This window comes from Cimex lectularius, unplaced genomic scaffold (genome assembly GCF_000648675.2).
Source record: "Cimex lectularius strain Harlan isolate CLEC.00 unplaced genomic scaffold, Clec_2.1 scaffold110, whole genome shotgun sequence".
NCBI lineage: Eukaryota > Metazoa > Arthropoda > Insecta > Hemiptera > Cimicidae > Cimex > Cimex lectularius.
Genome location: NW_019392697.1, coordinates 1,110,276 through 1,127,478, shown reverse-complemented (window position 1 = coordinate 1,127,478; position 17,203 = coordinate 1,110,276). Strand labels below are relative to the sequence as shown.

The 17,203-nt window shown below is 36.3% G+C and overlaps 1 protein-coding gene across 2 annotated transcripts in view; it reads right to left on the bottom strand.

The window, feature by feature from the left end:
* Window positions 1-17,203, bottom strand: part of LOC106674024 (SKI family transcriptional corepressor 2) — a 216,404-nt gene that overhangs the window by 35,006 nt on the left and 164,195 nt on the right. For both annotated transcript variants that reach the window (XM_024226051.1, XM_014406454.2), the window contains exons 4-5: window positions 15,861-16,183; window positions 15,420-15,809 (exon numbers count right to left, since the gene is read on the bottom strand). In XM_024226051.1, coding sequence (XP_024081819.1) covers window positions 15,420-15,809; window positions 15,861-16,183 — 713 coding nt within the window. The remainder of the gene's footprint in view (window positions 1-15,419; window positions 15,810-15,860; window positions 16,184-17,203) is intronic.

Sequence of the window (17,203 nt, the reverse complement as noted above, 5' to 3'; positions counted from 1 at the left end):
CACCTACATAGACCTTCACAGAAACATAAAATGTGTTCTGTTGTTTCTTCCTCTTCCTGGCAGTATCTACACAGTGTTTCTTCTGTGTGTACTCCTATAGGTGCATGTGCTTTCTTATGTGGCAGTGCCCTGTCAGGAGTACAACCAAAATCTCGGTTCGGATGCGGTTGCCTTCCAGTACTCCTTTGTAAGTTTTGCGGATGGCTCTTCTATCAATATCTTCACAAGCCTCATTACTGGGGTGTTATTCCATCAGGATTTGGAAGGAACAATTTTTGGATGTACCCTGTGGTATTGTTCCACGAAGTTTCGGACTCATAAAGGATCTATTTTAACATGTATCCTCTTTTGTGGCAGAATGCTATGCCTGGACATAGAGTACATGTTGGTCCCCCTCTTTGGTCAACATGTCAATACAACATATAAAACAATCATTTCACTCCACACATCAAACATTTCTACATGGTCTAAAAACCCACCAATTTATCTCTCCTTTTCCTAAGAATCCCGTCTATAATAATCCTGAAAACCTAACTAGGCCACAACGACAAACCATTACCCCTTTTTACCATTGTCGGTCCCTTTCACCTAAAAGAAGCTGACTCCTCATAGAAAAATGAATTTCTATCCCTACATCTTTCCCCATTCCTTCAAAATCAAACATACATCCAAATAAAAACCATTAATATCTCACTAACACTCTCAACTCGACACTCAACCGTGGACACATCTACACAGAAAACAGAGACTTTGAGTGAGTACAAATACTTTGATTAAACCTAAAATTTCTATGTTGTGTACATCATTGTATAAATGAATTCACATTTTACATGTATTTGTATAATTTAAACAATGTTTATAAATCCCTGGGGCTGACGATGATCTCAATAAAGATCGAAACGTTGGCACGATATACCAGATCGGGTGTTGCTTTTTTTTTGTACAATCACAAGATATGACCAGTCAAACTCTTTAGGGAAGTACTCTTCGATCTTTCAAGCAGAAATACATGCCGTCAACGTTTGAGCCGTAGAAAATCTTGAAAGAGGTTAAATTGCAAAAAAAATGCTCATAAGATCTGATAGCCAAGCAGCCACTAAAGCATTAGCATGTAAAGAAAATCACATCAAAATTAGTCAGTGAATGCATCCAAAATCTCCAAAAGCTGGGGAAACAACAACATGTTGATATATTCGGTTCCAAGGCAAAAAGGAATTTTGGGTAATGAGAAAGCAGACACACTGGCCAGAGGAAGATCTGTAAGTTCATAAATAGGCCCCGAAATTATACATGGGATAACAAAAACAAATACAAGAATCCTTCGCAGAATGGATCCAAATAAAACAAAAGGAGAATTGGATAAACTCTAACGCCAAACAACCCTCACCAAGACTGGCAAACTCACTGCTGCAACTGGAGAGGGCTAGACTCAGAGGAGTGGTAGGACTACTAAACGGTCACTGGCATCCGAGAAAACACCTACACAACATGGGCATATATAACGAGGATCCCATCTGCAGGTTGTGTAATGAGGAGGAGGAGCCGCCCACATCACCTTCGAATGCGAAGCAACACCTCAATGGAGATTTAACCTAACATATGGAAAAAAATTAGGGAATCAAAGTATAGCGGCAACAGTCAATGACCCGATACTTCTAAGGAGAAGGATTGAGTCTATTGCACTGAACTAGGGAACTAGGAAGGTAAAATAAACCAGAAGGCTGCAGTGCCCAGGGAGCACTAACCCCGCTTCCTAGTATCCTTATCATACCATACTACTCTTTGTGTCTGCGAGTTGATGAACCTGTAGTTTTGGTCGTTTCCATACATTTTTAGCTTTCATATCATCTATGTTTTTCATTTACCAGACGACTATCGGCATGTGTGCTAACTCAAATCCCAGATGTAATAAAATTAATTTGTAAATATGTAAATGACCTATTTGTGACCAGGAGAAGTGGATAAACCCTAACGGCCTTAGGCACTGTAACCTTGTGTTAAAACCACCCTCACCACGAATGGCAAGCTCACTGCTGCAACTGGAGAGGGATAGACTCAGAGGAATGATAGGACTTTATACAGGTCATTGGCATCTAAGAAAATATCTACACAATATGGGCATGTTTAATGATGATCCCATCAGCAGATTAGGCAATGACGAGGAGGAAGCAGCCACCCATATCATCTTCGAATGCGAAGCAACGGATCAATGGAGACATAACCTACCAAACAGAAAAATACCTAGGGAATGCAATTGTAGCAGCAACAATCAATGACATAATGATTCTGAGAAGAATGATTGAGTCTATTGCCCTGAACTAGGGAACAGGAAAGTCAATATGCCAGAAGGTCTGGGGAGCACAAAACCCGCTTCCTAGTTTCATTATCATCATCATCAAACCTACATCACATCAGACCTCACGATCTCTAAATAATCATCTTTTAGCAAAGTTCCTTAGTGAGGATGGCATGTAGCCTAAACGCATGTAAATATGGGAAAAAAACAAAGAAATGCGATCACGGTTGTTCAACATGATTTTATCCACTAGCAGATCAACCAACTCCATAAACTGTCGTTAATTGCTGAATCTTATGTAAATAAGAGGTCTTTAAAAGGCGGACAAACAACCTCACAGGTTCTTCCAATAAAAGTCGAAAAGAAACGGTAAAATTAGTCTCAAGGAATCTCAATATAAATTAGGCTCAGTAACTCAGCCAGGGGCCAGAAGGGCGTTAGTCAAAGTCCAATTGCAGATCTTCGTCCCTGGAGGGCAGTAAAGGGCCGGCGGAAGTGGTATTTACCGGTGGCATCCAGGACATCGGCCAGGATGTTAATCAAGGTCGGATTAAGATATTCAGGTCTGGTCCCGTCACGGATAATTCTCCCACCCCTCTTCAAGCAAATCTCGCAGCTGTGTCCTTTTTTCCTAGAGGTCCCAAGGGAGCCCGGGCTCCCCCCTCGTTTATCCTTTTCGACTGCGAGAGGGTCGAGTACACGGCTTAAACGTCCGCTTGTTGCTCTTCTGACGGAGCCTAAACATTGTTAATTTCAAGCTGCACATTTTTGAATTAATGAACATAAATTTATTCGATGATAGCATTCATTTCAGAAACTTCACGAAACTTTGTAACCCTTTTTACAAAAGCCCGAGTTCTATTTAAATCGAACAGACCGTTTTCCTGATCAACTTTGAACCAATCTTCTTTTGGCTTTTCCTACTGGACAATTTTAATATCTACAATACCACAATATGACAAGCTGCCAAATATGATTTTTGATAATCATATCAACAACCAATAGGCAGGTGCTACTCAAATACAATGAGATTTTTAAAAAAAGTAGCATTTTCAACGATAGTTATACCAGTTACCTATTAAGTACATAACCTTTGGTCTAGAGGAATAGGAAACTATGTTAAAATACTTTTTAGCAAGAAAAAATATTATATTCATTTTTCCCATCACAAAATAACTCTGGATAAAAATTTTTTAAGAAAGTTAAAAAGTAATTTTTATTATAAACATTTTCGCCTTGCAAAATGGCCAAGATTTTATGTCGAAAATCATAACTGATCCACTGACAGCTTTAAAGGCTTTTAGTAGCTTATAAACTTTCACGTAATACAAGAAAATACGTTTGACCTCCGTAGTTAAATAAAAAATGTATAAATAAAATAAAACGTTTGATCAGATATTAAGGTTTTTACTTGAGATAAAAAAGTCAGCGTCACGAGCGGGATTCGAACCCATAGATACGCCGCTGTGTCACGAGCGGGATTCGAGTAGTCTAGCTCAAGTGATGGAGTAGCGGCGTATCTAGCCGAAGGTCGTGGGTTCGAATCCCGCCCGTGACGCTAACTTTTCATCTCAACTAAAAACCTTAATTAATTGAAAGATATTAATTGGTCAAGCGGACCACGAAAACTAGTGAGTTTGACCAGATTTTGTTGACTTCATCCTTATTTTTCTTACTTACATAAAACTTAAACATTGTTCAAATAACCTGAGAGAAGAAAAATCCAGCTTTCCAAATAATGTACTACAGTTGACTTTTGATTAATTTCAAGGGGGTTATGAATTTGCCTCCGGCGAATCCAGTATATATATATATATATATATATATATATATATTGTCTTGATAAAAAAATGTGCGTTTGAGGTTTTTAAAAACCGTGCTAAAAATGGACCCAAATTAATTCTTCCAAAAATGAAATGTTTGGACATATTTTACAGAGTATTTGCTGTTTAAGGAAATACCTTTTACTTATCTTCTCTTATTTAATACAATTTCGAAAATATTTATATATTTTTATTGCAATGAAAATTCGTTTTTAAGGGTTTTAAAAGTTGCCTAAAACGAATCCAAATTGATTTTTTTTTAAATAGTTAAAACAATTATTTAATAATTAAATAACATTTTAGTAGCTTATAAACTATACTTAATAGCATACTTTTGACCCCGTAGTTAAATAAAAAATGGAGAAATAAAATAAAACGTTCAACCAGATTTTATTGACTTCATCATTATTTTTCTCACTTACAATGATATAGAACTTAAAAAATGTTAACATAATCTGAGGAAAACAAAAACCAGCTTTCCAAATAATGTACTAAATTCACTAGATTTCGTGGCCCGCTTGACCAATTAATATCTTTCAATTAATTAAAGTTTTTAGTTGAAATTAAAAATGGCAAAAAGGAGGGAAAATTCAAAATGGTGGGGTTGAGATAGGAAGTTAGTGTCCGAGTGGATCGAAGACACGATAGCTCAAGTGGTTAGAGAGCGGCGTATTGAGCCGAAGGTCGTGAGTTCGAATCCCATTCGTGGCACCAACTTTTTCATCTCAACCAAGATCTTACATAAAAAGAACAATTAATTGAAATAAGAAATTGTAAATTAGACCACTAAACATAAATTGATTGTAAAAATTGGTATACCGATGAATCTGTAACCTGAGAAGGTACAAAAAGAGAATTTGGCCACGAAATTAAGTAATTAACACTCATGGGCACACATCTTTCAAACCGGAGTCCATGCAGTTGGAAATGTACTCAATTCAGACTGAACTATATCAAGTAGGCAATCATCCATCTGAGCACTAAACTCAGATATCATCAGGTTGAAGATGGCGAATTATAACGTCAAATTAAATATATTAGGTATGCCAAATACAGCCTCTTTCTATTGGACATGTAGAGACAAATGAAGAACCGGATGACGCTGGCAGAAAAGGGTTATCCAAACCAACCATACTATCAAGGAGTAAGTAAAGTAATTTCTGTCGTACGTAGGAGGTATTAACGCCCAACTACCCGTTGGAGGCGCAGACCAGGTGTCAAACCACTTACTATACATTTTTTCAAATTAATATCAAATAAAATACATTGGGCTATACCGGGGTTTGAACCCAGCACCCAGACGCTCTAACCATTCAGGTTTGGTCCACTATGAAATAGCATCTTAGAAAAGAAGTCATTGCAAGGAAATGATATTCACTGGACTCAGACTGTATAAGTACCTCTTTGCGAAATTTGAAAAGAAAGATAAAGAACAAATCAAAGGAATTAATAGCAAAAAACATATCTATAGAAAAATTATTTTTGGTCAACACCACCGTGGAAAAAGTACAATCGGATCAACAATGCAAATTCTTCGATAAAAATGAGAGTTACTGTCAGGTTATAGAGACGAGTGTTAGAATGCAGCCAAGACTTGGTCAAAGGAACATGTAGCAGAAAACCGAGAAAGAAAGAAAATTCATCCATATAGCCATACCATATTTTACTCTCAGTTCATAATGCAGAGCGTACATGTACTATACATGAAGAGCTGTAGTAGCATGGCCATTTTTTGGAGCCAAATTCTTGAGAATTTCCAGCCAGATAATCTGGTTTTGTGCTAATATCCTTTTGGCATCGATATCAAGATTAAATGTCAGAGAAATAAAAATCAAATAGATTACACGACATTTGAAAAATGGCAAAAAGGAGGGAAAATTCGAGAGGTAAGGATGAGATGGTAAGTTGGTATCCGAGCGGAACGAAGTCACGAAAGCTCAAGTGGCAGAGTAGCGGCGTATCCAGCCGAAGGTTGTGGGTTCGAATCCCGCTCGTGACATTGACTTTTTTTATCAGAACTAAAAACGTTAATGCCCCCTAAAACTTTAAACTTTAAACCCAAATTCATGATATTAATTGGTCAAGTGGACCACGAAAAATAGTGAACCTATTAATAATGTGATTCCAATGTGACCCACTTGTACATGATGAAAGATATTTCATCAATCTTTGCTAGAGAGTTAAAAAGTCAATATCACTCCTATTTAGGTGATCTTTCGATGGAGAAAACGATAGTGAGGCAACAAGGAGCATAAAGTAAAGATAGAAGTAGATTGAGAGAGAGAGAAAGAGAGAGAGAGAGAGAGAGAGAGAGAGAGAGAGAGAGTGCAATACAGCGAATCCTATATAGACTATATAAAACACAACTATATAAAATTCTATATACAAATATAAAAGACAACAGATAAATTTGTTGAATATACGTATTTCTATAAGTTTATTACACATTAATACGATGCGACTGTTGTATTGGATTGTGATTTCCTCCGTGTATGCATTAATTGACAAAAAGGATTACGTACACCTATCTCTAAAAACTGTCATACATTGAAAAACACGTTATGTCGATATCGGACAAAAAAATCGGGAGCAAATATTTACTCTGATTGCGGCGATAATCGGTTCGGACAATGAGGCGGCGTTAATTTGATTTCGACAGGCGGGAAATTCGTGGGGGTTGTTTGATAAAGGGGATGCGCGCCGGCGGGGGTTGGTAATTTCATTAAGGAAAGAAAAAGACTGATTCCACCATATATCGACGAGACGGGCCGATATTTCTCATGATTGGCTTACAAAAAAGCCCACCCAATCAAACCTCCATTAGGATGCACAATATATCTATTATTTAAATGGAACATGTAAAAACATTGTTTTTGTTAACAAGGTTGACATTGATTTTTATAACAGGCATAAAATAATAAATCGTTTTTGTATTAGTATAAATAAGTTTTTTCCACCCCTTTTTTACAAGAGAATATGTTTTCCATCACGTCAGGGTGGAGCGACATTAACTTAAACCGGTTCGACAAACAAAACATGCCGGCCATGTTTAATCCGAGCATAATTACTTTAGGCCACGTTCTATTTTCTGTTATTGTTCGCGACCGACGGCAAACTGAATAACGCAATCATACTGAAAGGTTATCCAACACTCTGCATACAACGTTCCCCCTTTAATATACTAACCTATTAAACTTAGCGGTTCCCCTCTTTTTTTTTATCACGGTACCCACCCAGAGCGAATAACTTTCAACCTTTTTTCACAGTCCTTTCAGGCATGAATAAACATATTAAGACGTACCATTGTTAATAATAGAAACAGTGAAACTACAGGCTGAATCAGGCTAAAGAAGAAAACCCCGCAGCTAACTGATTCCTTCCTCTGTGTATCCGCCACAATTTTTCAAATGTCGTGTAACCTATTTGATTCTCGGGGACAAATGAAATGGCCACGGAGAGCTTTAGTGATGAAGTATACTTCATTTTAATCCTTTTTAAAAAGATAGAAAGAATTAAAAGAATTAAAAACTATTAAAGCCTTATAAAAAAAAAACAACGGTATCAAGAAATATTTATTGATAGGTTGCTAGTTAAAAGAATAAAAACATTAACTTTAAATGAATCAACAATAAGACTCAGCCACCCCACCGCAAATGAATCATCAAGTTTCCGTTGTTTGCCATACATTGGTGAATTATCGGAAACAGTTAGTAAAATTTTTAAACAAGAAGGTTTTAGAATAGCTTTTAGAAGTACGAGTTCACTTAAAAACATCCTCTCAAAACCTAAAGGCAAAGTAGACAACTTGACAAAAAGCGGGGTTTACCAACTCAATTGTAATGATTGTGATATTAAATATATAGGACAAAGCGGTAGAGAAATAAAAACAAGAGTAAAAGAACACTTGCCTAAATCGAGCAAATTTTCGGAATTTAATAAAGAAACAAAACATAATTTCAATTCAAATCTAAATACAAGAGTGTTACATAGTTTCAACAAAGGGAAAGAATTAGATTGGTTTGAGAAATTTGAAATTAAAAAATGTAAAATTGAACATGGTGATAAATGCATTAATAATATAACAGATTTTGATCTACCTCCCATTTTAAATATGTACATAAATAATATCAAACATCCAAATAATTAAACTAATTATTTTAATTGTTATTATTTTTATAGTAATTTAATAATATTAAGTATTTACTAGTATAATATTTATTTGTGTTATAATTTCCGCGTTTCGCACGTTCAAATTGAGCGCCATTAAAAAAATCAGCTGCTAATTGGAACGTCGCGTTGGCGGAGGTATCAGCGGGTTCACTTTGGCAATTCATGTCGAGAGACGTGGTTGTAGAAGTCCTTCAACCTGATGATGAGCTAAAAGGCTCGAAATCCGGATCGTTGCAAAACAACTTACTGTGAGTAGGAACTATCTTTTTAAAAAGGATTGAACACCACACTCACTCCATCATTTATCATTTCTACTTCATTTTAATTCATTAAATTCACTATTTTTCGTGGTCCGCTTGACCAATTAATATCATTCAATTAATTAAAGTTTTTAGTTGAGATAAAAAAAGTCAATGTCACGAGCGGGATTCGAACCCACGACCTTCGACTAGTGCCGCTACTCCACTACTTGAGCTAGACTACTCGAATCCCGATCGTGACACTGGCTTTTTTATCTCAACTTAAAACCTTAATTCAATAGATCGAAACGTTGACACGATAAAGAAAATGTTTTTCTGAAATCTACATCACACCAGACATCTCACGATTTTCGAATAATCATCACTAACGGTCACTAATCACCACACAAACATCAACAATGGTAATTAATGTAAAGTCATATCTACCTATACAAAATTTTTGTTAAAGTTTTCTCTCTCAATCTTTTTTTATCTAGTTATCTTCATTTTGTGCTTCTCTCTCTCTCTCTCTCTCTCTCTCTCTCTCTCTCTCTTTCTCTCCTTTTCTCTCTCTCTTCCTATCTATCTATCCAATTACCTCTATCTCTACTGCCCATCGTTTTTTCTATCTATCGATTGACCTATTTATCTATCTATAAGTCTATCACCTTATCTATATACTTCTCTTCCCTTTCTCTAACTAACTCACTCCTCACACTCATTTCTGTCACCCTCTCTCGCTCACCCTCTTTCTATCTACATTTTTTTGCCTACCTACGTATCTAACTATCTATAGTCTATCAATATATTTATCTATTCTCTTCCCTTCTCAAATCCACTCCTCCACTCTCCGTTCTCTCGCTATTTATCCTATCTCTACTACTCTGTAAAGTTGGCTGGGTTGTTAGAAGGCGTCTAGAAACGTAGACTAAGAAGATGGAAAATCCGTTAAAAAATATATTTTGTTTATGAAGTAGTCAACTTTTCTTAAAAATATGGACCATTGTTATGATACTATAATTGAGATACAACCCCTAACCTTAATATTAAAAGCGTACGTTTTCCATATTTCACAGAGTTTTGAAACTGAACACATACATGTATGACATACAACATACGTAGCATAAACTGAGGGATTTTGAAATAAATGCTGGAGGAGCTGCCCCTAAAAATTCTCTCTTTTCTATCTCTAATCCTTCCTTTCTCTCTCATATAATACTTTTTATTATCGTTTTCTCCCTCTTTTCTAATTTGTTTTGTGCATCACTGATTTTTTCAAAATCTGGCTTTTTTTTAATAAAAAATAATTTTAACAAACAAAAGTTCTGATTGATAATTATTTCCGAGTAAATGGAAGCGGTGATTAACGCCTTTGGTTTTGGAAAAACAACACAAGGGAATGAGTATGACGGTTAAGCATAAGATTGATAAGAATATAACGAGGGAGGCAGCCGGGTGGAAACGACGTTGGGCGGTAAACTTTAAGTACAAGGGCAGGGTTGGGGCGGTGGGAAGGACTAAGTAAAAGCTCGGTAAAAGTTAATCATGGCTTCATTCTTAGACAAAGTCTGTATTGGAAATGTCAGGGAGACCTTTGCCTCTTCCTTACCCCTCTGACCGTGGAAATGTCAGGACCGAGACGAACAATGGACCGACCATTGTTCAGAGGGCGGTCGGCACATCCATTGTCCGGCAGGACCCCAGTTTTCACGACAGACGCCCTGTTTTAATTTGCCACTTTTTCCAAATCTACTTGTAAAAACACTGTATTCCTTCAGGTTAATCTGATATTTATAAACATTAAATATACGTGTGAAAATAACGTAAAATAACGTATTCTTCAATCTCTCTTCTGGCTCCATTTAATATTGAATGTGTGGTGATGAGTGATCGTTAATCGATAATTATTCAGAAATCGTTAGATGCGGTCTGGTGTGATGTAGGTTTTAGAAAAACATTTCTTTATCGTGCCAACGTTTCGATCTTTATTGAGATCATCTTCAGGGCTCAAAGTGTTTGTCTTCTGCGTAATTGTGCCATTCTTGCGCGTCGTGTTGACCACACCTGTTTAATTATTTTCTTTTTCTTTAATTTTATTTTCTTCATTTAAATATGGAAAGGAGACAAAAATACAAAACATAAACGGTCACCGACATAGGCTAAACCAGAAATTCAAATCTGAATTTCGTAACTGTAGGTATCCTTCGCCTTACGAAACCAATTCGATAGCACTACCTCAATTCTCTCTCTCTCTCTCTCTCCTCTCTCTCTCTCTCTCTCTCTTTCTCTCTTTTTCTCTCTCTCTCTCGCTCTATCTCTATTTATCTATCTATTTTTCTTTCTGTACATCTCTATCTCTATTTATATATATTTAGTTGAATGCTTTTATATTTCATACTGTACAAAATTATTACAATTTATTTCATTTATTGGTTCAACTAATTCTTGCACTCTAGTCTTATTATACATTTACAAAGAGCATTATTTTCATTAAATATGTACGTAATTATTGTAGTTTCAATTGCCTTTCAGCTTTATTTTGTTTCCTCTGCCTTATTTGGTTAGTAATTATGTCTTTCATTTTTGTTGTTCAGTTTTTACTCTTTAATTGTATTTTTATATATATTATTTATATTTACCATTTATATTATTACTATGTATATCCGTCCTTATTCTTTTTATATACATTATTTGTATTTTTACATATATCATTTATATTTTTTGTTATTGTAAAATGTCTTTTTTATAGTGAATTTCGATCCGTAAATAAATAAATAAATAAAATAAAATAAAAATACCTTAAACCTATTTCTGTCCTTTTTTTTCTTCACGTGTTCTTTCCATCTCAGCTTGGCATCTAAGGTCATTCCCAGATATTTAGCTGTATCGCTGTATGGTATAGCAGTTCGATCGATTGTGAGCGACGGAACATGGTCCACTTTTTTGTTTGTAAAGATTGAAAACGTTGCAATTTTTACTCCATCTATTTTCGGAAAATCACAGGTTTAAAGATGAAAAGGAGGCAAAAATACAAAACAAAGACGGCCATCAACATAGGCTAAACCAGCAATTCAGATCTGAGTTTCGTAACTGTTGGTAGCCTTCGCCTTACAAAACCAATTCGTTGGCACTACCTCTATTTCTCTCTCTCTCTCTCTCTCTCTCTCTCTCTCTCTCTCTCTCTCTCTCTCTCTCCTCTCGCTCTATCTCTATCTCTATTTATCTATCTATTTTTCTTTCTATACATCTCTATCCCTCTTTATATATATAAAATATATACATCACAATACATCTTCTGGTTCCGTTTAATATTGAATGATTAATTTATCATAGAAACATTTGCGTAAAAACCATCAAGCACTTATTTTATTTATAGTTTTAGAAATCATGTTTATAATATTATCACATTGTGGATGGTTATCGTTATTTAAAATATGCAGTGAAATTATACAAAATGTTACTTATTTTGAATTAAATGGTCAAATAAAATAAAAACAACTCAGCAAGCTTCCAAATTGTTTATTAAATAATGATAATATATTATATTATTTTATAATATATTATATCATATTATATTATATTTATAAGTGGGTCACATCGCAAGTATTATTAAAGATGGGGGACATGAAGAAAATGATCACATCTTTCTTCTTTTAAAGATGCAAAGGACAAAAACAGACAGTCATCAACATAGAACCAGAAATTCAGATCTGAGTTTCGTTACTGTTCGTATCCTTCGCCTTACGAAACCAATTCGGTGGCACTACCTCAATNTCTCTCTCTCTCTCTCTCTCTCTCTCTCTCTATCTATCTATCTATCTATCTCTCTATCTATCTATCTATCTATCTATCCATCTATCTATCTATTTATTTCCGTCTCCCTGGAAGAAAGGTCCACGACACCTAACTTTCCGTGATTAAACGAAACGTTTAATCAATCAATCCCTCTCTAGGTCTCTCTTTCTCTCTTTAGCTCTCTATCAGGTTTACCAAACTATCGGTTGGGTTCAGTACCCAAGATGCCAATGGAGAAAGAAGGGCTAGCCGAGGACGTCAGAACTGATTGTAGGACATGTCCAGGCCCTCAGGTATGGTATCTTTGAGAGGGGAAATATCAGGGCAAAGGTGATTTTGTATTTTGGGTGTTTATGATCATTTTAGCTTTTACTCGTTTTATTATGATCGTTTTAAATAATAATTTTGGTTCAAACTCTATCCAAGTGAAGATGGTGACAGACAAAAACGTAGAAAAGACCAAACTGCCAATTCATCACTGCGGACATCAAAATTTAAAGATTAAATGGCAGCAATACTGGCTCTAAAGTTTGAAGTAAGCACAACAACTAACCTTTGTTATTATTTAAATTCAACTGGAAAATATAAAAAAAATAAATGTTGCAAACTAAAAACAAATTCTCCCAGCTGCCCTAAACGTTAGTCTATTGGTTAGTATACAATTAGAAGGAATATCATGAATTTGTTAGTTATTCTATTCGAATCATTACTGCAATTTTTTTAACTTGCTCTAAAGAACGAAAATTGATCCTTGTCCAATTTAATTCAAATACTAAGCTCCATGGCCAGAAAGAAAGTTGTGAATTAAAAAGGTTCGTTAAAGCGGCACAGCACGCGAATGTGGAAGAGCCGAAGTAAAATATTAAAACACCGTTTCGGATCTGATTTTACACGAGTCACGAAAATCACGATTTAATTCCCTTTCTGATCAATTATTCAGCACCCGACTGAGAGAAATAATTACACGCGGGGCCGAAATATGCCGATGTTGATTAGATCAATTATTTTCTTCGTTGATCAGATCCAGCGCGCATATGGCCTTATTTAGGACTCGATTTTATTTATTATTTCGTAAAAAAGTTGTTTCCATTATTGACTGATTTATGTCGTTGTACGCGTAAGCAGATAGAACCGACGTTTTTCCTATGTTTGTCGCAGATTTTTACGAATAATGTCAAATTTCATACACTTTAATGTTTTTGATGGCAACTTGAACAAAGACATAAAGCTCTTGTTAATGTTTGATAAATTAAAATAAACAGCCTGGCCTAAAGACATAATTAATGCGAGAGGGTTGAGTGTAAAAAATAAATAGATAATAAAAGAGTAAAAGAGAAAAGATGTGTGAGATGAAAACCTCGAAAGAAAAATAGAAAAATAAAAATATTGACATGAAAACAAGCAGGAAAGCGGTTGAATACCTATGAACATATTTTTGGTGAGTGATTTAATTTTATCCATTAATATAAAAATTATTTGGCAATGAAAATGATTCGATTGGAATAACCAATTGGTTGCACTGTTTGCACTAAAAATTAAAGGTATTTCTAACACAAGTATATCGTAAACTAAATGTTAAATCCCTCCTCACTCTCTCTTACTCTCTCTTTTTCTCTCTCACTCTCTCTCTCTCTCTTTGGCTCACTATCTTTCTCCCTCGCTCTCTCTCATTCTTTCTCTCTCCACTATCTACTTATCTATCTCCCTCACTCCCTCTCTCTCTTTTGCTTTCTATCTTTCTCCCTAGCTCGCTCTCTCTCTCTCTCTCTCTCTCTCTCTCTCTCTCTCTCTCTCTNCTTTCTCGCTATCTATCTATCTATCTCTCTAGGTCTCTCTCCCTCTCTCTATTTTGCTTTTTATCTATCCTTCTCCCTAGCTGTCTGTATCACTCTCTCTCTCTCTCTCTCTCTCTCTCTCTCTTTCTCTTATTTTTTCTCTCTCTAACTATCTATTTATTTATCTCTCTAAATCTCACCCCCTCTCTCTTTCTCTCAATCAATCTATCTCTCTATCCCTCTCTCTATTTTGCTCTTTATTTATCTTTCTCCCTAGTGATCTCTCTCTCTCTCTCTCTCTCTCTCTCTCTCTCTCTCTCTCTCTCTCTCTTATTTTTCCATCTCTCATTATCTATGTATCTATCTATCTCTATCTCTATCTCTCTATCCATTTATCTATCTCTCTATCACTCTATCTCAAATCTTTTAAATAAAGTTTTAAAAAAAACGTTAAGTCTGTTTTCTCTGCGTAACAATTTAAATAAACATTTTGTAGGGCACAACGCGCACCAACAATCCGGTAGATTTTAATTGAATATTTCTTGTTGTCCACTTGGAGAAAGAGTACAAGGCGGTACACGCCAATATTTATGAGGACTTTAATGCTTAAATTGTTACAATATATAGTAGTAGAGTAGTTCAACAATCCAGTGAGTGAAGACGGACCCGATATGTGACTCAATGCCGGTTCAGCATAAACCAAGGAATTCCAATTTGATACAATTTATTCGATACTGTTCCGTATTACACACACCCTGTTAAGGACTTCGTAGCAGAAGAGATTGTCAAGCCATATCTTGTGCTGCTGTGAAAGAAAAGCTCTTCCTTTTGATTTCAATGCATTACTGGTCGACTGAGAGAAAATTTTATAGACAATTTGAAATGGTACAGACTCTATAAAGAGTTACTAGGTGGGATGTGCTGATAAAGCAATCGAAGCTCTTATTAATAAAAAATTTTCACAAATCCCTATAATTGATCACTATTTATTATGAATATCATACGTTATTAATTGACTTTTTGTTCATTTCTATGCCTATTTGCTTGTTGGATTTAGTTGTGTTATTGGATTTATATATAAGTGAATTGGTATTTTCCTAATGCGCAATCATTAATCCATATCTGTTTTATTAAATTAGCGTGGGCGAGTGAATGTTGATGAAATATTACTGGATGTCCTTATTTATTGCTTTTGGTTGAGCATCATTCGGTATATGATAATATATGTGTTATTTGGCTATTGTGTTATTACTGTGAACTGTTTTGACTGAACGGTAATCTTTGGTTCTTGAAGTAAGGGTTAATTTTAAGACAAACTCACCGGTGAGATTGGGCTCCAGAGTGGTTTGACGTCTTCTTCTGGGCAGGTCTCGATGTCTACAGTGCCCTCACTGTCTGAATCTCCGCTTCTGCTCGTCGGACCCGGAAAGACCGGTGTAAAAGCCGAAGATCCGTAATGGCCGGATTTTGCATCAGCTCCCGGTGGAGGCGGTAAAAGGAGCGGGGCGGGGGGAAGCCACATTGGGTAAAGGGGTGTTTTCCAGACGTAATCCATCACCAGGGGCGGGACTCTGGGGGCGGCCGGGGCCGGAGAAGTCGGAGGCGGTGAGTCGGATCGTCTCCTCGAGTTCTTTTGTCCGGTCCCGGTCAACATCCGCTTTCTCGTACCGCCGTTGAACATTGCCTTTACGTCTTCCCAGGCGTGCACCACCTGAAACAATTCCTGCTCATCCGTTCCGCCTCCAACTCCATTATTAATTACCTCTTCAGGTGGAGAACCGCTTAAACGCATGTGCCGCCGCCAAGAGTTGAAGTTGGCTGCGTCCGGCTGGACGTACTTCGCCCCTGGGCCGCTTCTGTGCGAATGGAATATGAACTTGTTGGGAGAGAAGAAGAGGCCACAAGTGGAGCACTTGATACATTTTGCTCTTGATGAATTATATCTAGAAGGGAGGAAAGCGCCTCTACAGCCCCAAGCGCAGTCGTGATGAACAGCAAAGGCGAAATCCTCAGGCAGCCTCGGAGGAGTGTTGTCTCCCAAGAAAGACTTACAAAGCCTCTCAGCTTCGCGACGTGTTATCATACCTTGACGTCAAAACAATAAAGGTTATTATTAAAGCATTATGAAAAACATTTTGAATAATAAAATTAAAGATAATAAAAATTGATAATAGGAAAAGGCTGAAAAACAGATAGATACTCGGCAAGATCCAACTACCTACTTTGATCTAGTTAAACTGATCTATCAAAATGGAACTATTGAGCTGCTCTACGCATGGGTTATACCTCACTTTTCGCTTGATATTTACTTCCACTGATATTATATGCTCCTCAGTCATATTGACTGGATTCCGCTTTCCTTTGCCCGTTAGTAAACCTTCAACCTAACCTTAACGTAACCTTTTCCTCGCCATGTTTTCTTTTTGGCTGTTTTCGGCCACTCCCAAATAAAGTGCCAATTGAGTCAGCGATGTCCGTTTAGCAGACCAGGTGGTCCTGAGTTTTGTTCGGCCTAGAAACATCAGGTCCGTAGTAAGTTTAGGCAAGATTTTCTTAATGAAGTGGTTTGCCTGTTTCTGAGCTGAGATGTTATTCCACCAGGTATATGTTCTTAATTCCATTTTTTCACGTTAAGCTTTTTATTATCTTCAATAACCTTGGTAGTTGTTCGTCAGTTATATTTATTGGATTCAGCTTTTGTTTGCTTGTTAGTAGAAACATTTTCCTTGTCAAGAATTCACAGTTATAAATATGCACCCAAGTTTTTATTCTTCTTGGCAGAACCTCACAGGTCGCCTTCTTCCAAATATTTTTAAGAGCTTTGTATAATCTATGTTAGACGACCTGCAATGATGCATAAAGTGCATTGTAATTTTAAGCAAGATATTTTTGCCTGTTTCTGTCCTGAGCTGTTTTACCATATGAAGACCATTCGGCAATTGCTTCTTTTTTGTAACTGTTTGGAATTTTAAACAATTATCTGGTTCCTACCAGGACAGATGAAGACCTCCGTCTTGTCAATCGGGCTCTTTAAAAGCAAACCTCTTTTGATGAAAACTCTTAACAGGGGTTTATTGAGGTCAATTTTAATGCATGGAAAAATAA